This window comes from Microtus ochrogaster, linkage group LG3 (genome assembly GCF_000317375.1).
Source record: "Microtus ochrogaster isolate Prairie Vole_2 linkage group LG3, MicOch1.0, whole genome shotgun sequence".
Lineage (NCBI taxonomy): Eukaryota > Metazoa > Chordata > Mammalia > Rodentia > Cricetidae > Microtus > Microtus ochrogaster.
Genome location: NC_022029.1, coordinates 43,385,207 through 43,406,579, shown reverse-complemented (window position 1 = coordinate 43,406,579; position 21,373 = coordinate 43,385,207). Strand labels below are relative to the sequence as shown.

Genomic DNA, 21,373 nt, shown 5'->3' with positions numbered 1-21,373 from the left:
TTCCCCTCTCTCTCTCTTTCACACACACACACACACACACACACACACACACACACACACACACACACTGTCCTGAGGTAGAAAATCCCTGTTAAATGGCACAAACATTTGTCACACTTTTTGTAAGTGGCTGTGCTCTGATTGATACCATATTGCATGGTGATGACTTACATGTACACACTTTACTAAAGAAATAGAGAAATTTCTTATCCAAAGTCTTCTTGCTTTCAGGTCAAAATTTCCCATATAGTGTGGTTATTAACCAATAATTGTCCTGGATATGCCCTCTTTGCCTTCTTCATGAATTATCAGGTTTTTGTTGGGTTTGGCTTTTTTCGTTTGTCTAGTTTTTAGAGAAACAGTTTCTAACTCATTATTGGAAGCATGTCCCAGCAGAGGATAAGAGCATTCTTTCATTCATTCCTGCGTTTCGGTGATTCTTCAGGGACCTTCTTCCATGTGCGGCACACGATGCCGAGGATGGGAAGTTGGGGCAGGGATAACCCTAAGTTGACACAGCATATATCAGCACGCAAGCAAGGAAGTTAAGAGAGTCATCTAAAGGCCAACAAAGCAGTGTGTAATTCAGGGCTAGGGGCAGGCAGGACCTCTGAGAGGTGGCATGTCACAAGGGGTCTCACTGCTAGCTTAGTGGAATTTGGTCAAGGATGAGGGGAAAATGGAAGATCTTTCAGGAAAAGATGACTAGGTGAACCAGGAAGAGAAGCAATGGGCAGGACTAGGGTAGCATGGTTTACTCTATTGGAACAGAAAACACACGAGGGACAAAGGAGAAAGAAAACTGGAAATGAAGCCATGTTCAGATCAGGAGGAACTCGCAGCCCTGGTGAGCTGCCACGCCCATCCCTGTTTGTACTCTGAGCACGATCCCAGAAGAGCGCAAGGCCTATCGAGCGCAAGGCCTATCAAGAAAGCCAAATTTTCCCTCTGCAACTAGCGGCTCCCCCACTAGAATCTAGCCCTGGCACCTGGCCCACCTTGAACAGCACCTGGGACACGTTAAAGCCTCCATAAACATTTGTTGGACTGAGCTTGGAGGACACCATGGAAAGATTCCCGGAGGTTGAAGCTTGAGGTGGAGGGGGAGTGAGTGGCAGCGTTTCCTTTAAGATGTAGCATTTAAACAGCTACCAGAGCCTATCTGTCAGTGGTCTGCCAAAATATCTGTGGTACCCTGGAACAGTAGTGTGTGGGGTTCCAGTGGCACAGTTGGTCATAGGCAGTACTTACACATGTGGCATGGCAATGCCCATGATCCCGAGCCATTTCCTTGAAGCCCCACACCAGCAGCCTGCTGTGTGTGCCGTCTTTGGTAAGCACATTTGTGCTTGTGTATCAGACATCAGCTCCGGATGTATCTATACCCCACAAAAGTGTACATTCCTCCAGAAAAGCCCGCCTCTAGGACTTGGTGCCGAAGGACATGTACCACAACAACTTGAGATCGCCCTCAGAATGCTAGAGGCTGTCCCAGGCCTGATCGGGAACTCATGTGAGCGGAGAAAACTACCTTTCCCGGCTTTGAAAAAAATCCACACACAAGACAAGCAAGCTGTCTCTCATGCTGAGCTTCCAGAGTCAACCATCCTTGTCCGTAGCCACATCTGCGGAACATGGAAGACTGTGAAGCTCAGCTGGGAGGGGCTGCCAAAGCCTCGATGGTGGGGGCAGAGCGGGGGCTAGCAAGACCTTTTCATGTATTTGTGGAGAGCAAGCATGCCGTGGTGGTCTGCGAAGCTTCCCCTGGACATTGGTGGGCAAGGTGAGTTATGTTAAAATACAGGCGCTCCACGGGAAAGCAAAGGAAGACAAAATGCAAAGAAGTAGGGACCATGTAGTTTCTAACAGAGGCCTCTACAGACAACAATGGATTTAAAATGTCCAAGCTTTGTGGATCCCAACAGACTCTTCAAACCTCTTGGGTCTAGTTTCTGGTGTAAAACACCTATCTTGCAAGATAGTGGTGACGAGCATGGGAGTGGGGGGCTTGAAATCTCAAACACAGTATCTGACAAGAAGATGGCGGAGTAACGACAGTGAATTTTGTCCTTACTAGTTTATGGTCATGGTGTCTAACAGCATGGGGGTATGTTTCTTCACCATGTCTAAATGAATGTAATGTAGGTTTTTAGTCTGTTTCTGTCTTTGAAACTGTAAACTGGAAAGAAACTTCGCTGCTATATAAAACAACCTAGCTAAAATTCTAGGGATAAAATTCATACTCCTGGCACACAAGCCTTTTACACCAGCATCAGCCCTTATATACACAGTCCAAGATAACATCCTAGAGATGGAAGGGATTTGAAGACTTCCAAGTGAGGGTCACACATGCAGACTTCCCTGGGGAAGGCCAAAGAAATTACGCATTTAGAAGAAGCAATTGCTGTTTTAAAATCTACTGCATAACGGGATTGAAGCAGTAGAAGGGTTACAAATAAACAATAAATCATGCAATTATTACTGTTTGAATTTTGGCAAGATAACAAAAAAGAGCAGAGATATAATCAGGAAATAATAGCAAAGTTCTGCAAGGAACCCCTGCAATTAGTGATAAACAGAGTTTGGCTCCAATCTGGAGCCCCAATATGGCTCTCATTAAAGAGCCTTGGGACCTGTTCCTGGGGCCAAGCTCCACTAGCTTGGGGAGAAGTGAGGTAACCAAAATGTCAGTACACCACCCCCAACTTCAGATAATCTTTTACTACAGTATTATAGCCACCTGGGCTGAAATGACTACCTTATGCCTAGTGAGGAGCGGTCCACGGCCTTCCGAAACGAATTGAGATGTTTCCTGCTCTGAGGTCTTAGAGTCTTTCTTTTGGGATACTATAAACACACATACCTGCGTGCACATGCACGCGCGAGCACACACACACACGCACAGTGAGCATTCACAAGCAAACATGAATGAACACAGAGACACATATGCACATGCACACATACGCACACATACGGACACATACGCACACATACATGCACACATACAGAGGCTCTAGGCAACAGGCGTCCTCATTCCTTCTTCCGTCCCCATTTCCTTTCACCTTCTTTTATTAATGGCGCCTCTTAAAGAGATAAATGCTCCCACACAAGGGATATCACTTAAACAGATAAACAGTCCACACTGTAGAGACACAGAGCACAAGAGGGAAAAACCCTGTCTTCTTAGACTAGAAACAGACACACCATATTAATGCAAAAAAATCAGCATATGGTTCTAATAGGCTTTCTTAAAATGATTTATCAGCTGTGATTAAGCCCTCAACCGGCATGTCTATCTTCATAAATAAAGCAAGAGTGCACCTTACCCTCAGACATTTCTGCAGTATCTTATTACCCAGCCCGGCATCGTACTCTCCATTTACAACATGGCTCTGGGGAGCCAAGAATTTGTGTGTAATCACAAAGTGTGCGCTCCCGAAAGACTGCCAAGATTTAGTACTCTTATCTCAGAGATAGTCTTACTGAAAGTCCATTACAATGAGGGCTTATCCCCTCCCTGTGCCACGGAGCCCTGCACTTCAGAAATATGAACAGGTAATTAAAAGGCTATGGCGGATTTTGCCGTCAGCCCGGTGACACGGAATCACCAAACAGCTGCTGGGGAAGGGATTTGGCACCAGGCGAGAGGTACCTCTGCCAGGGGCTTGTAGGAAGTGGGGATCACTTTTTAAGAATCAATCTCTTTCTTCTCGTCCATGAAAGGAGAGAGGAATGCAAATATTAGCAGTTCTTGTTTGGACTTCATTCTCCCGCAGGCTGAGATGTCAAACAGTCTCTGGGGGAACCTTGACACGAAGGGGCCTCAGGAAACCCGAGGCCTGAGGCTGAGGCTGTGGTGCTATGAGCTGGAGATTATGGAGGAGCCAAGGGAACAGGAGTGGGTTCATTAAGTCACAAGCCAATGTCTGAAAAGGCCCAAGCCACCCATTTCCCCGAGGGACACAGTATTCACCAGAGGATAACAGGCCTCCATCCCACAGAGCAACTTTTTGGCTTAGAACATATTGTGTGCTTCCATGGAGAGGGATCCCTTTGAAGCCATCCCGAGCTACAGTAGCGCCTGGCTCTTCGGATGCTTTAAAGCATCCGTATGAATGCATCTCCATGCTTTTTCATCTTTTAACAACAAACCTGTTAGACAATCTGGGTCTGAGGTGGTACTGTGAGATTTTGCCAAAAGACAGAATTTAGGGTTGCAAAGTGAATTGGAATCTTCCATCACTGTTCCTAATGCACATTTTTACTTCCTGAAAAAATGCAGCAGTGTGCTGACTCAGGCATGCAACTGTGGTGGCTGCAGTCCGTGACGATTGCATTCAATTAGTGGAGCTGCACTTATGGGGTCAAAGTGCCACCTCTCTCCCGGGATCACAGGCTGCACTCCTGGCCCGGGCCAGCTGTCTTACAATATGTGCCTCTTATCGCAAGGGGGTCCGAGCGAGGACATATGTGTTTGGATCTGTACAGACACATTACTGCTCACGGTAAATCTATGCCAGCGTATTCAGATAATGGGGAGAACAGTGGTGCCATCTTCCTGGAGGGCATCAGCTGGTTTGATAGCTAATGCCTGCTGACGCTGATGTTGAACTGAACACCGCAGGAGATTCTGGGCTATAACCACTGACTGTCAGAACCTCCAAGAAATGGGTGAGGCCTCATTCCCCAAACCTAGGTTGTTCATGTTGCCTAAAATTACACACAGCTGTGCGCATTCTTGAGCTACAGAAAGGGAAGAGAGCTCTCTAGCAGAAGCCGGGGGTAAGGAGGCATCTGCTGACTCTTGATATGCAGGAGAAAGATGTCTTTCCCAACAGCAACGGTGCGCCGTGTTACAATCTCTGCTCATGTGGATCCTGAGGGCCTGTTCCAGGACCTCCTTTGGGTCAACATCAGAAGGAAAATTCTAGGTGAAGGGCTATAATAGCATATATGATTTCTGCCTTCAGATCTCAATATATTCAATCTACATATGCAGATAGCAGGCTTTTCAAAAGCCTGTTTGTACATGGGAAATGAAGACACATGTGACTTTTAAAGAATGATGGAAAAGTTTAGATTTTTCATGAAGAAGTCAGCCCACACTCCACATCATATCTCCATGGCCCATGCCCAGGCTCATGTAGGCAATATAGGGTGAGTTAGGAGGCTGTTTTCATGTGAATCAGCCTCGTTTAAAAAGAACTCTTGGTACATTCCACTGTAAAAAGGCATCGGCAGAACTCTGGACTGATGTGGGATGTCCTATATCCTGCGAATATGTGTTGCTTTTATTGGTTGATGAATAAAGCTGCTTTGACCTATAGCAGGGTAGAATATAGCTAGGTGAGAAAGCCAAACTGAATAAAGGGGTGGAGCCAAGAGAGATGCCAGCAGCTGTCAGGGAAGCAAGATTTGAGGTAACAAGCCACTAGCCTCATGGTAAAATATAGACTAACAGAAATGGGTTAATTTGAATTTAAGAGATAGCCAGTAATAAGCCTGACAGTTTGTAGTTAATATTAAGCCTCTGAATGATTATTATATAAGCGGGTGCAGGACCAGGCAGGACACGGAAATGCCTCCGGCTACACTGGACCATCTTGTTCCCCTCCAGCATTTAGAAGACCAGCTTAAAGGGTTACAAAAGTAGAGAGACCGGAGTACTTTAAAATCCAGAGCACCGAGGATTCCAGGCCTTGAGCTCTTGTTGCCCTCACAAAAAAGTGGTGGATGGGACCAACAGGACCAGTAGTCTGGCAATCCCTTGTGTTCATAAATCTTCCAGAACATTCCTAAGTTCTGGGTATTACAAATCATCCTGGGGGGAAGAAAGGAGCAGATGGCGTCCTGACATCCTCGGGTCCGGAACACTCTGCAGTACCACGTGATCTGGAGATATTCTAGCCACAGTTGCACCAAGCAACCACCTCTCTTCTTTAGGAAGAAGTGTTTTAATGACTTCTCTCCTCATCATACATCCACAGAAAAGGCTGTGCATGGCACCAGCTCAGATAGGATTTGGTCAGCCCTCTGACTGACTTTTAAAGTTTTCATACAGCAGATGGGATTTTCCACATGTAACTCAGTTCCCACATCAGTCCAGAGTTCTGCCGATGCCTTTTTACAGTGGAATGTACCAAGAGTTCTTTTTAAATGAGGCTGATTCACATGAAAACAGCCTCCTAACTCACCCTATATTGCCTACATGAGCCTGGGCATGGGCCATGGAGATATGATGTGGAGTGTGGGCTGACTTCTTCATGTAACTCATGCGGCTGAAGCCATGCTAAACCTAAATGTGATGTCTTCCCTTCAAAGGCAGGACTGGGGGTACAGGCTTGCTCATAAGGGGGTCATCAACCTTGCAGCTCCAGAATGATTGTGTGATCTTGCATGCTGGTCTCATCCTGCCATGCGTGATGGGGTTTTGTCAGAAATGGCATGCTCAGGTGATGCTGAGAGCACAGTCCTTAGACAATGCCACTTGAGAACCACTTGAGGAGAGAATTAAATGTGCCCCAAGTCACAAAGCCACAGCCTCAAATGGAAGAAAACAGCCAGCTGGTTAGGTTTCAGAAAACAAAAAATAAAGGAATCACAGTAAGTTCAGAAAAGCCACCAGGGGCCCCTCTGTCAAGGAGCAGCAGGGCAGGCAGGTGACAGTGGGTGGCTGTTCAAGAGAGTCACTTCAAGGGACCTCACCTCCAGGTTAGGTGGCTTGTGAACCCCTTCAGTTTGCCAAGAGCTCTCTCCACAAAATGAGGACTATCGAGTGCAGGGCAAAATTCCTGAACTTTCCCAAGTCTGGGGACTGCGGGCATCCTTGCATCGAGAACAAGGATAACGTCCCTGCGTGACTCTGATGCGCCAGCTAACGCTAACCCACAGGTGTGATTTGACAACCACCATGATAGGAATATGAACGGGAGGAATGCTCGGAATCCCAGTTCCTGCCCCCCAACTTATCAGTATGGAAATCACCACCGGCAAATGCTGAGCCGTTCCCCTGGCAAATCACTCCCATACCTGCTCCTGGACAGACATCCGTCCGGCTTTACAGCACGATGGAGGGGGAGGCAGGTTCTTGCAACGATTATTTTCTTTTCCTTTCCACTTTTTATAATGTCGGTTTCTTCTCACATCTCTGTGAGGGGCCCAGGTAAGCGATCTCACGACAGATGCTCACGGGGGTCTGACATTTCGTCAGTTTTCCAAATGTGAATGCTGTTTTTCTGCCTGGAACGGAAGCTTCATTTCGTAGCCATTTTGTTTGAATCTGGCCCAGAATGGATGGATTTCCCTGCCTGCCTTTGAGAGCGTCAGTGCAATGAGGTCTGAAGAACAGCATAAGCAAAGACTTACTGCCCAGCCCGCTTCGGGGCTCTGTCTTTTGCCTTGGAAACCCTGTATTTTTCACAGCTGCAAGCTGTTCCTTCCGAGGAAAGCACCCATTTGGCACTGTGATTCCCACTGTGTTAATACATTGAAACCTCCTTGTGGCCAGCCTGCCTCAGGATATGTAAAATGGGATTTAGACAAACTGAGAATCCAGCCCATCAGAATAGGGAGATCAGCCTGAGGAAAAGTCTCCTGCTAAGAAAGTTGTTTTCCTCATGATGGTTTTAGGGAGGATCCTCCCAAACCCAGAAGCTGGTTTGTCATTCACTTTCTCACTGCATGATGGGAAGGCAGCTCAGGGCAGATGAAACACATTCCCCAGGACTTGGTCATTTCTTTTTCATTTGAAAACTGTTTTAATGGTCCTTACCTCCCTTATTGGTCCTTTTCTCATATATTTCAAGCATAGGTTTTACAGTACCCGGACCTGGCTGAGCCCATATTGACGCAGCATATGGAAAACGCTGTGGTTAATAACTTCCAAATCAATTCCTGTTTGCCCTCCTGAGATCTCAAGCTACTTCTGGATACTGGTTTTATATTCTAACTATTAGCAAGAGGAAAAAAAGATTTAAGAACAATTGGTTTCTGGTTTTATACATTTTAGCTGGTTTCCTTTCTGAAGCACTCAGTTTCACGACTATACTTAAAGTTGTGTTAAGACCAAATTACCTTTTGGGGATTTTAGGCAACTTCCTGGCAGGGGGCTCTAGCCTGAGGTGATAGAGACAGAACACAGCAGAAGACCCATGGTCTCTTTGCCTTGGTTTCTAAGGGACTTCTTTGCCTCAGAATGTTCCTACTTGGACCAACCGAGTAGAGCAAAATTGAGTCTTCCAGTGAGGGTAGAGTTTGCTTAACAGAACCAAGGGAGTCAGAAATGGCAGTGGGTCTGTCATCCGGGAAGAGCCGTGAGTAAGCTAAGTGGGACCACAGAGGCATCTCCAAAGAGAGACATCAGTAGCTCAAGCCACTGCACATGAAAGTGTAATCTTTACGTTCTGCCGAGGGCTGGATGTTAGCAGCTACAAGACCTGCAGTTTTCTGAAGAGATAGAGTAGCTAGGACTTCCTGAGGGTGAACACATTCAAAGGGATTGCTGCAGAGACAGGAAAGAGCCACAGAGACTAGCAGTCTACTTTCTTTTTTGTCTACACAAGTTATTTTCTTGCATTTCATTGGGAGAAAGGGAGTGAGGATTGAACTATCATTAACAACACGGGCCTGAAAGGCCTTTGCAAACATGGGACTACTCTGATCACTACCACATCCAGTCACTAGTGACCAGGAAATATTGATGCAGAAAAAAATACCATTTCTTTCTCAAATGTCCAACTAAAGATTTTTAAGTGAATGAGTTCCCCTATGGCAAGCAACACTGAGTATTAACGTCATCCCGTTCATCCCTCTCCCAGGCTCCTCTCCTTTGCAGCTGCAGAGGACAATGTCTGTCATTGGCACAGCAGGAACGCACAGCCTGTCTAGCTGCGACTCCAGCCTCTGGACACTTAGGATCAAAGAGAAGCCAGGTAGAAGAGCCCTACCTCTAACTCACCCTGACAAGCATCAGGTGACAGAAAAGGGAAATAAAACCCATGGCAAGTAGTTGAAATAGTTAATACTCGGAGCTGGGAGGTGCTGCTCTGCGGTTCCTGCTGCTTGTGACCCTCTGATCTCTCTGCTAACACCGGCTGAACACAGAATTTCTGACGGCCAAATGATTTAAGAATCAAAGGTAACTTACCAGTCTCAACTTTTGCTCCCTCTGCTCTGACAGATAGGGTTTTAAGGAAGTCCCTAAGGGTGACAATAAAGAAATACCTAATGCCTGTCTTAGCCCCACCCCTGTAAGCCATGGACTTCCCTCACCAACCACATCAAACCTATTTGACATTGTGTCCACTCTCTTTTACTAACAAAGCTCCGGGCATTTTCCTGCTCTGAAGGCAACCAGGCTCTCCACAAAAATCGAACACAATCTTCTGGATGTTGTGCTGTCCATTGTGTGGTAAACTGAGCAAGGCCTTGGGTCACATCCTAATCCACTCGCACATCCAGCAGGAGACACCAGCTCTCACTAATCCCATCAGGGCAGGACTCATCATTCTTACAGTCTAGGGACCTCCAACACATGACATAGCATTCAGTTTATCCACTGCTTCAGTTACTCCCCTGAGCGGGATGCAAGAACCAAGCCAAATTCCCTTCCTCTCACCAAAGTCCAGCTGCAGTGAGGACCGTAACCTGCAGGGAGGAAGGCGAAAGTGCCCTCCATTTGTCCTGGGCAGAAATGGGAGAACAAAGGGAGTCCTTCCAAGCCTTGGGTTTCCCAGTCCCTGCGGGGTGGAGGGGGGAGGGGGGAATGGAGAGAGGAAGAGATTGTCATCTCCATTATCACCGTCAAAGGGTGTTTCCTTTCAGGCAGGCTGAGAAAAAAAATGGAAAAGATGAAAAACAGTCTCATCCGAGAGGATTAAGCAAACAGGGAGACTTTAAAACCTGGATAAGACCAAGTTTGGGTTTCAAAACATTCTTTTCCTCGGGACTTCTGGGGGAGGGTATGAGTGCTTTACACAAATATCTCAGCAGCAACAGATTATCCTACCCGGAAACAGGCAGCTGTTGCGAGTTTGCTCAGCATGGTATCTTACTTTCCATCCAGCACCACTCCGTCCAGACCCTCCCCAGAAGGCAGCCTTGCCTGCTTAGTAGTTGGGAAGAGCAAGACAGTAGGGAGAAACCTTCTCCGTTGGCCTATTCTCTGCCTCTTCTCTCTGCAAGCAACCCATGGCATCTGGTATCATAGCTCGGTGCAGAATTTAATGAGAGTAAACAGCCTGACCTATCAGAGCTGGGGCTGCCCCTGTACCCCCGACTGAGCTGAGATGTAGGATCTTAAGACCAGAGTTTGTCCCTTTTCCCCAAGTGTTAAAGAGTCAATTCCCTCTAGAGACAGACGGCACTTTTCATCATTTGAGAAAGAATTCTAGATGTCCTAATTTGCTATTTCTGCATCAGCATAATTGAGCCATATTTAGGTCCTATGGGAATATCCCAATGTGTAACCAGCACTGTGTTTCTTATCTGTGGGGTCTTTAGCCATGTTAGGCTGTAATGTTATATTTCTCTCAGTAAGACAAAGGATTTCATTTCTAGCCCCTGTGATTGAGAGAGAGAAAGAGAATGGGAGGGGTAGGAGAGACAGCAAACATGTGCAAAAGCCATGTGCTCACATCCATGCAAAAACTATGTGTGCACCCATGTGCAAAGCTGCTGTTATATCAATGGAATACATGCCTGCTGCGTGTTATTCGGTCTTTTCTAAAAATGAATTAAATGTGAAAGACTATTCATAATTCATTCTTTTTCTTTTTTTCAAGACAAGGTTTCTCTGTAGCTTTGGAGCCTGTCCTGGAACCAGGTCTTTTAGACTAGGCTAGCCTCGAACTCACAGAGATCCGCCTGCCTCTGCCTCCCGAGTGCTGGGATTAAAGGAGTGCACCACCACCACCCAGCTCATTCTTTTTCTTTAAAAAACAACAACAACAACAAAAATCTTCTTCTGACTTGGACCGCAAAATCTGTACCCCAATTTCCTCCTCAGAATCTCTGAAAGAGCTGGGCCTCCATCTTGTTCTTCCTGCCTCAGTTTCCTCTGAGCAGGGTTGAATGAAGTCTGAATTGGAAAGAGCTGGACAACTCTGCCAGCTCCATGTTTAGACCTCACCTTCACACACATTCCTGTCAGAAGTGAGTCCCTTCAGTCTCGTGAAGTCAAACACCAACCTTCTCTAACCCTGTTCTTCCATCCCTCCAGTAGCACAAGTGGAAAACCCAGGAGCTTTTTGAGTCTCCCCTTCCTGTTGCTGCCAATACATTCTACCAGCAAAACTATCTATCACCTTTGTCCTTAAGATATACTTAGATCCCAGCCACGTCCTCCATCTCTGTTTTAGGCAAATATACTACCAACATCCGCCTAGATGTCTTTCATTTCTTCCTTAAGTATTTTCTTTTTCTGCCTCCAACCACCGGCTTTCCGCTCAACAGTCAAATGACTTTTCTAAAGCACTGCATCAGGTTCTGTCAGTTCTCTGCTCAGAACTGCCCTATGGTTCCCCATCTCGTTTTGAGTCATTGTCAAAACCGAACCCTTCACATGGCCTGCAGCGCCCTCCTGGGCCTGCCTCCCCACACCGAGCTCTCTCGCACACGCTTCCGCGGCTGTACTTCTTTCTCTTCAGAACTTTTCCAACATGCATCCCACCACCTGGCCTCAGGCCTTTACACATCCTTTCTCTGTTCGCTCAGGCTGTCTTCTCAGGCTTCTACTGAGTCTCTGGGCTCACAGGATTGGGATGCCCTCTCTGCCCACACCCAGCCTGTTCGGAACTCCCTCACAGCTGCATTAACTCCACAGCACCTGCCCACCGTGGGGTATAACTCTACAGCACCTGCCCACCATGGGACTAACTCCACAGCACCTGCCCACCGTGGGGATAAGTCCATAGCACCTGCCCACCATGGGGCATAACTCTATAGCACCTGCCCACCATGGGAATAACTCCACAGCAGCTGCCCACCGTGGGGATAAGTCCACAGCACCTGCCCACCGTGGGGATAACTCTATAGCACCTGCCCACCGTGGGGATAACTCCATAGCACCTGCCCACTGTGGGGATAAGTCCACAGCACCTGCCCACCGTGGACTATAACTCCATAGCACCTGCCTACCAAGGGCATTTTTCACTGGTGTGTTATCTGTCTGGTCCATAAAAAGTTGGGTATCTGAAGACTGAAGTGTTTTAATGCTTGCTTGTTTTTCTAATCGTTTATATTCGTTGGCGTCTTCATTGGTGACTTGGACAGTACTTGATATATTGTGATGACCCTAAAACATTTTATGAATGGAGGCTGATGAAAAAGTTATGCATTTTGGAGTACAGGCTTCTGAGTTCTAAGCCATGGGCAAGCCGAGCTTTGCGATGTTTACTAGAGAGCTATAACCCTCTCTCAATCTGGGATTTCCCTCGGAAGAGTTACGAGGCAATGAGTAATTCTTAGTATCAGAAATAGAGGTAATGTTGGAGTCTGTTATCTGCTGCCCGGCCATGACTTGACGTAACCTTTCATTCCTTATACATGCTAAGATTATTTTGGAAAAGGATGTCAGAATCAAATTCAGAGTTAAAACAAACAAACAAACAAACAAAAAACCAGAATTGTTTCAATGGGAATCTAAATCTAATCTAGTAAGAATCCATTCTCTATTTGTCTCTAATCTGAATTTTCCAACCCTAAAGCTAGGAATCCACAGGTGAAGCCCAGGACCATTTAAATCAAGTTCTCTAACCTAGTGAAAACATCTTCCATTTCATCCAATTCTACTGATGAAGCAATGCAAGTACTTTTGTATTTGAGGACTTAGGTCAAGAATGGGCTGAGGAGATGCCATGCAAGCATGCAGACCTGAGTTCAGATGCCCCGTACCCACATGAAAGCCAAGCATGGCATGCTTACCCACATGACCACATGTGTACTACATAGGGGGAAAGGAGGGAGGGAAAAAAAGGAGGGAAAGGAGTCTCCGGTAAAGAAATCATAAAAAGTTGAGGTTTAGAATGAAAGGGAAATAACTGGAGTTAGGGATCTACCCCATGACAGAATGTTTATCTGTCATACATGAAGACCTAGGCCTCCCCTGAACCCTGGGAAGAAAAACCTTCCTGAAAATGCATCAGCACCTGAATGGGTAGCAAAAGGGCAGAAGGAGAGGATCATCGGAAAACACAGAACTTGGCAAGTGTGGACTTTGTCTCTACTTTTTCTAAGCAGCAAAAGAATAAGTGAAGTTGGAGCTACAGGGATGCTAGTAGCTGGAGAACAGCCATCTTGGAGGGAGGCGAAAGCACACCTTCAGATCGGGAACATTGATGCTTCTGTGCCTTCCCCGCCCAGTGCTGCTAAACCATGCCAGCGGGTAAGCCATCACCAACACAGCCACTTTGCTGGGAGTGAGTCACAGTGCATTAGTCACTGGGGAGAAGTCCCCTCCTGTGGTGATGGCCACCCAAGGCTGTTTGGTCCCTCTGGTTTGAACCAAACAGAACAAGAGGGAGCCTCCAGCCTCCGCAAGCTGAAGGCTGCCTGGTTCCCAGTGTTTGCGGTGGTGTCCTGGAGGGCCTGTCTGCGGTCATTCCCTCACACCCTTCATGAGCAATCCCACGGCAATGAGCAACGCATGAACACGAGAAAAACATGACCACGCCATTTACCACAGCGCTCTTGCTTGGTGTTGCTTATTTCATTATGTAATTTTTAAGTTCTAATGAGTTCATGTCTTCTCAGCCTACGAGAAATTGAAGGCAATTCACCAAATATGTATCGCGTGAAAATATTTTTGTTTAATTGGAAATGAGGACCAGAGGAAATATAAACTGGAACTGAAAGTCTGGTAGACGGAGGAAGTAAAATGTTACTCACTATAGTGGTCTAAAGCGCTCTCCAAGTTAAGCAGTACCCTTGGCTTTGTGATAATCCAGCAGGCAGAGCAAAAAGAGAAACACAAGCGGTAAACGCTTCTCCTAGCCACAGCAGAAAAATGCCCAAGTTCCTCAGGGGAAGCAAACCATTTCCTGGAATTCAGATCTGCAAGAACTGCTAGCAGGAGGCGGCCGGCGTCACATGGAGAGTCATGAATAACTCACCAGGAGCACGCCTACAGCCACACCCCCAGCCGAGGCTGTACAGAACCTATCAGGGGGAAAAGATCTTTAGGAAAATCAAGGGCTTGGGCTTACCACCATTCTACCGCAAGGAATATGAAGATAGCATTGACCACACCCACGTCTTTATCATAATCAAAGAAACCCACTTCGATCATCTTGGGGAAATGAATGACTCTGATTCCTCAAACAGTCTTCTACAAATGCAAATCGATCAAAAGAACTAAGCTCATTACTCAAGCAGAGGGAATTTACTGAATGGGAATCCCGGATTCTCTTTTGTTATTCTCGTGGGGTATTAAAGTTTGTAAGTACCCCGATGACATCTAGTTGTGTCTTCTAGACTTTGTGATGTGTTTCTGAAAGTGATTTGCCCAGCAAAGAACAACAGATATGAAGATGTCTGGAAAAGTGGGGGCAGGAGAGGGAAGGACTACTATAAATAAAGTTATAGTTATACATAAAGCGGGATGACTGTGATGTTGTGCTCCTCCTATAAATGTCATGCATGTTGCTAAAGCAACACAGCCTGGTCACCATGAGCCTGCCCTGAGCTAGCCCAACATATGCATGTGACACAAAAATCTGGACGGAGAGGGATTACTGTCCTTTCCCACAGAGGAAGAGCCAGAGGCTTGGAAGCAGGTAGAAAAATATCAGAGCCTTTTAAAAGTTCCTTTCACGGTTTCCTTGCCACCTAGCTGTTTGACCCTTTAAACTATCTTCTACATTTTGCATTTCTGTCCAGGGACTGTGTCTAGCATGTTCAGTACACTGTGCCCTCGGTGACATCCTGTGACAGTAACAAAGAATTCATGAAAAGCACACTTGTCAAATTTACCCATGACCCTACCTCCTTTGCTTATCTTGTTAGTAGGTTTTAAAATTCTACCACAGAGCCGGGCGGTGGTGGTGCACGCCTTTAATCCCAGCACTCGGGAGGCAGAGGCAGGCAGATCTCTGTGAGTTCGAGACCAGCCTGGTCTACAAGAGCTAGTTCCAGGACAGGCTCCAAAACCACAGAGAAACCCTGTCTCGAAAAACCAAATAAATAAATAAATAAATAAATAAAATTCTACCACAATAATATGGACAAAAAAAAAAAGAAACCTCTGAAGGATTTTGTGAAGCGACCCACAGTTGTAGCCACCCTGTGTGCCTCACTCACCAACAACCTATGCTCAGTGGCCTGACCAGGGAAAGTGACCAGAAAGTGATTTCGCATCTGGTAGAAAACAACGAATGATCATGGAAAACAGAGAGTTGTCAGCAGGGTCCAAATCAGATGAAAATCCTGTTTCCTGCCATTTGATGAATCACCTGTTCTTGACCTTTTGGCCTGGTTTTTTTTGAACACACTGCCTATATAAGATCGGCTGTTAAATACTTAGCAAAGAAAAAAAAATATCTGTTTGCAGGTGGTTTATCTGACACGGCTTTAAGAATAAATAGGTCATATTTTTCTAAAGCTTGAATTCCATGTTTCAGATACTTGAACCTCAGCTCTGTGGGCTATCACCATCAGAGATAGATCACTTTAAAAGAAAAAGGTTGACAAGGCAGGCACAAATACATTAAAACACTATCACAAACAGGCCTCACGGGGAGACTGAGTCAGGGCATTGTACATTAAGAACACCTCGATACAGATTGCAGTGCCAGACATGTTCCACATGACGCTGGGGACCCACACCTCTAGGGTCCACCCAGGCCCACCTACCCGCTTGCTGTTCTCTTCTTCTTGAGCCTTCCTGAACTCGTGCTCAAAGGAGCAGTCCAGCTCACTGAAGAGACCCACCTCCTCACAGTTCTTCAGGAATCTCGTGGGTGTTGGAGTCTGATCTGAAAAGCAGAGGCCAAAGATCAGTAACAGGGATTTTCCTGCAATGCTTGGTAAATGGAAGCAAATTCCTTCTTACCCTCCCATGCCCAACAGCTACCTACACTCTCCCAGCCCTTCAACTATAATGGCCATGTCGAAGAGAAAAACTACACGTAAGGACATCCCAGCCCTCCTGACCCTCCTCCCCCACCTTCACCCCTAGACAGCAATAAACATCCGGAGTCAGTATCATCTGAATACACAGCACCGTAGGGGGAACGAGCCTTTGACTTTAATCTGCAATAAAATGATTTAGCTAACTCAGCCCAGAAGGTTTTCTATGCCACTCTCAAAGTTGACTTCGGGAGTTTAGAAAGAAAAAGAGTGTATATTTTTATAGAAAACAAAAAGAAACAAACAGGCCCGCTAATTCCTCCTTCTTAATGCAAAAAGCAGCTCAGTAATTTTATCTCCCCCTGAGAACCAGAGAAAGATGATAAAAGGTTCCAAGTCAAACACGCACAGCTTCCATCTTTTATAAAATATAGCATTATTGATTTTATTTTCCTTTGCTGTGGCCAAAAGAGTGTTCTGTGAATTCTCTGTAAAAGGAAAGGCATTTCTTTCATAGTCTGGACTTTCTACGGAGCCTACTCCTTAGAAAACTGGAGGAGATGAAGCCATGATCTGCTGCCGTCTATGTAGTACTTTTATACCCACGTACTCTCTCATACCCACGTACTCTCTGGATTCTCATCTCAAAAGACCCTAGGAAGTGTCCTTAAGACTTATACTTAAGCCTGGCTATCTTCCTTCAGATTAGGCACGGTTGACATGAATAGGACAGAATAAAATACTTTTCTTCACGGCAGAAGATACAATAAACAGAAGGGCGGGGCTATAGCTATCACACACACACACACACACACACACACACACACACCACACACGCTCATGTGCACATGAAATGAGAAAAATGGAGAACCAGTGAGATTCTTCTTCAGGTCTCCTGGTAGGTGGTGGTGGCAGCAGGGTTACAAGCAAGGGCCCTAGCCTCTTCGACTGTGTGTTTGTGTTATCCCCACCTAAGCCCTCAGCAAACAGGAGACTGACTGTGGCTTTTGCTCAGCCTGATCTATATACTGCCTCTGTTTCACTTTCTGCACAGTTCTGGAAGCCACTGCCACCTGTGTCATCCAAAGACCTCCCTTTCGCTGACACTCAGTGCCGGGCCTGTATGCTACATATGGCTATATCACTTTACATATATAGAGTAGGTAATCCCAGCAATCCAGTAAATATCCACCAAGACTCAGAAAGCAGGTGGTTTGTGACCTACCCTTCTCTGTAGAATCAGCCCTTCAAAGACAATGTGTCCTGACTCCCTAGGAGAAAGGGGCTTTCAGTACCCGAGGGGTTGGCAGGGACTCCGGGACAGCAGAGTCCTGGGGGTGTTCTTTCCCCATTCTTAACCTCAAGATACAAGATTCTGAGACTCTCTACTCCTGATGGCTATAAATCAAACCTTATCTAAAATACTTACAAGAAGGTTCAGCTTTGTGCAAATGACATTTTTAGCACACTAGTTACTACGATGCACACACAGATATTCATATAACTGTTGTGTGATTATAGAAAACAACATATTTCTGCAGATGTTTGTGGTCCACAAGGATTTTTACCCAGGCTGCCTCACATTTGTTTATAAGCAGGCTAGATTCTATTCTGGAAATAGAGAACTGGTCTTCCTGAACAAGACCACACAACTTTTAACCATCTCATTAAAAATCTTCTCTCCCCTTCAGAAAGGATCTCATTTCAGTCCACATCCCAAGGTTTGCCCTTCTAGGCTCAAAGGACTCATAAACCCTAAACCCTTTGTGTATAAAACAATTGTGTGTATATGTGTGTAAAACAATCTTGACAATCCAGAAATCCATATTTGGAAAATAGCATGACTTAGAGAACATTAAATACTTTCCCTAGACTTCCTCTCCCTTATCTTTCAAATAAAGTTCTAAAGGTTAAGGATTCTATGAATTCTAACTCAGATTAACTTCAAAAGCCACTGACTGTCCATAAGCTCAAGCAATATACAACTACTGGGGGGACCATCAAAGGGAACCACCAGGAATTAGTAGTCAGGACAGAAATAAGACCCAGACCTACAGATAGTGGGTCTCTGAGTAGGAGGTGTAAATAGGGAAAACAAGTGTAAGAATAGACAGATGTGTCTTGTCTGCGGTGCACTGATTCTGCCACTCGGAGTCTCTTACTGGACACAAAGCTGAGCATTTCCCTTCCATCTCAGTAATATTTACATAGAACAGGCTAGGTAAAAGCTATTTCTCCTGTCCTATTTATGAAGAAATCAAGTCTTGTTCCAGGCATGATATGCAAATTGAGTCATTTACCAATTCCTGCTTTTTGGAAAGGGAGCCATTCTTGGAATCCTGCCTGTTCTCCATAGACCTCCCCGCATTGGAAGCCTCTTTTCTTTGCTGTGTCCCAAAAGTGTTTCTGAGGAAACACCAAGCAACAGAAGAATGGTTGGCCACTTGTTATCACAGGAGTTTATTTTACCAAGCTTTTGCTTTTCCTCTTATTCCTTCATGCTTCTTTACAGGAGACTAAGTATTGAGAGTCATAGTTGAGAACCAAGCGTCAGGGCCAGCAGCAGAAACACCCTGAATAAGAGCGGGCAGAGCTCTTCTCAAAGTAACAGCTTAGATGCAGCCTTCGCTAGTGATGAGGACGCACCTTGAACTTACAGAAACTGGTTTCAATAGAAAATCAAACTGAAGTAAGTGTTTAACGTCACATCAGCAGTATCCTTGAGGTGTTGGCCTCATGCTGGCCCATGGCATTAATCACAAGTGACACGACAGAGGACAGACACCAAGCAAAGCTAAGAAAATTTTATTTTTCCTCTATGCTAAAGCAAAAGATCCTCAGGTATTAGCACACACCTACACACAAAGGAGGTGGGGATGGGTATGACAGTGTCCAGCATCTTGGCTTCTCTACCAATAAATCCAAAACCATGGAACAAATAGGACCCCATTGAAGCAAAGACAGTGGCTTCCCCAATCCTAGAGCCCAGATGGCCCAGAGGGAGACCTTTGAGCTGTTACCAAGTATGATTCTCTTTGCTGCATGATAGCCAAATACCTATATTCTCATCCAAAATATACAAGAGACACTGTTCCTAAGTTTTGATTCAACTTGGTGAATGACATATTCTTTCCAGTTACAAAAGAAACCAATAAATGGCACCCAACTTTCATCTTTCATCGGACTCAGTACAGGATCTCTAGTCATCTTTGATCCCTTATCCTAACAGCTCCAAATAAGCCAGGAAGTGTGCAAATGCTCAAAGGAGGAACAGCCCAGCTTTTCAGTTGCTTAAGTCAGAGAGGCAGAAATTTTTACTGCCATTGAATGCCTCTGTCAAGTAATTGTTTCTCTTGAAATCCCTTGAACTTAGTGGGTAAAACCCAAGGCTGTAAATTAAAATGCCTGTAATCCCTTCCTTATTTAGATCCAAGAACATTAGTCAGCTATAACTCCAGTGATGTCTGTATCCTGAATAAGAGTGGCTGTGCTTTTCTGGTGAATACCAAGGTGCATTCAATCAGTAGGAGCAAGCAGCCCACTTAGCATGCACAGGAACTCGTTTTCTTAGGAATGCTGAGCTGCACTTAAGACTTTAGGCTTCCCTTTCATTAGGCACTTCAGCAAGGAGCACCCGAATAAGAGACAGGAGAACCTCCAGCCTTTTGAACTTGTACTTCACCCAGTCTCAAAGTTTTCCGTGGATATCATCCTCATACATCTGGATGGATGCTACAGAAACATCTGCAGGTTCCCCTCTGAGGTTATCACCCTCATACACCTGGATGGATGCTACAGAAACATCTGCAGGTTCCCCTCTGTGGCTATCACCCTCATACACCTGGATGGATGCTGTATAAACACCTCCAGGTTCCCCTCTGAGGTTATCACCCTCATACACCTGGATGGATGCTACAGAAACACCTGCAGGTTCCCATCTGTGGTTATCAACCTTAGACACCTGGATGGATGCTGTATAAACACCTGCAGGTTCCCCTCTGAGGTTATCACCCTCATATACCTGGGTGGATGCTGCATAAACATATGCAGGTTCCCCTCTGGCAGAGATTTACAAACAAAACACAGGTTGCTGAAAAGCCTCAAGCATCTGAGGCAAAGGCAAGAAGGAAATTTTGATCACTTTTCGTATTGCTGAACTTGCCTTCAATGAAAATGAAACCACAATGCATGTAATGTGGACAGATATGGAAAGAGTTGAGCTCAACAAACCAGTTACCCTACAATAAAAAAAAATACACATTTGCATGCATTTGTGGGGGTTTCAAAAGTTAATGTTATACAAGTAGAGAATAGAATACTGGCTACCAGAGGCTGAGGGGGGCAGGACAGAGATGGGGAAAAGGGTATGGGGTGTGGTTGGGCAGAAATGATAATGTCTAATCTACAGTACAGTAGAATGTTTGTGCCTGGCAAGAACTGAATACTACATGAAAGTTGGTAAATGATTTAGATATTTTCTACACAAAGAAAGCATAAACATTCAATGTAATGGGTAGATCAACTATCCTAGACTGATCAATACACACCAGGTACATGCATTGAAGTATCATATAGTACCCTATGAATATGTATAGTTTGTATGTATCTATGAAATGTTTTCAATTAATTTTCTATATATTAGCAACAAAAGGGTATAAAAATAATTTCCTTGTAGTTTATCACATTTCAGTATCTTGATCTTTTACTGGATGTTTCTTGAGAAAGGGGTATGTCCTCGCTGACTCTCCATCCCTGTGGCAGAGAGTCAAGGCGCTTTGCAATGTTAAGACTCTGTTGTCTGCCTTACAAGAAAGAGTTCTACAAACTTGACTAGAAATTTAGCCACCAGTAACACAGAGGAAATTCTGTGGACGTTATCAGTAGGGCAGACAATAAGTACCTACCTAACACTATTTTTAAAAGGAGTTCACAAGTTCCCATAAGAAGCTGGAAAGACAGATCTGCCTTTCAAGTGCTTCCCTTGTAAACATGAGGACCTAAACCCAGTCCGTAGTATGTTAAAAAAAAAAAAAAAAAAAAAAAAGCCAGGCATGGTGGTATAAGCTTGGAATCCCAGCAATGGGAATGCAATATATATAGTGGATGCTTGAGGCTTGGTGACCTCCAGCTAGCCTAGCTTTTCTTGGTAAGTTCCAGACCAAAAAAGAAACAACAGAAAAAAAAGGTGGGTAGTGCTTGAAGAATGACACCTGGGATATCCTCTGTCCTTCGCATGCACATGAACACACCACACAATGTATTTCTCTCTCTCTCTCTCTCTCTCTCTCTCTCTCTCTCTCTCTCTCTCTCT

At 45.3% G+C, this 21,373-nt stretch overlaps 1 protein-coding gene across 1 annotated transcript in view; it reads right to left on the bottom strand.

Moving 5' to 3' along the window:
* The window catches only part of Creb5 (cAMP responsive element binding protein 5), a 320,651-nt gene that overhangs the window by 285,433 nt on the left and 13,845 nt on the right, over window positions 1–21,373 (bottom strand). The window contains exon 3 of the mRNA XM_026785873.1: window positions 15,847–15,968. Coding sequence (XP_026641674.1) covers window positions 15,847–15,968 — 122 coding nt within the window. The remainder of the gene's footprint in view (window positions 1–15,846; window positions 15,969–21,373) is intronic.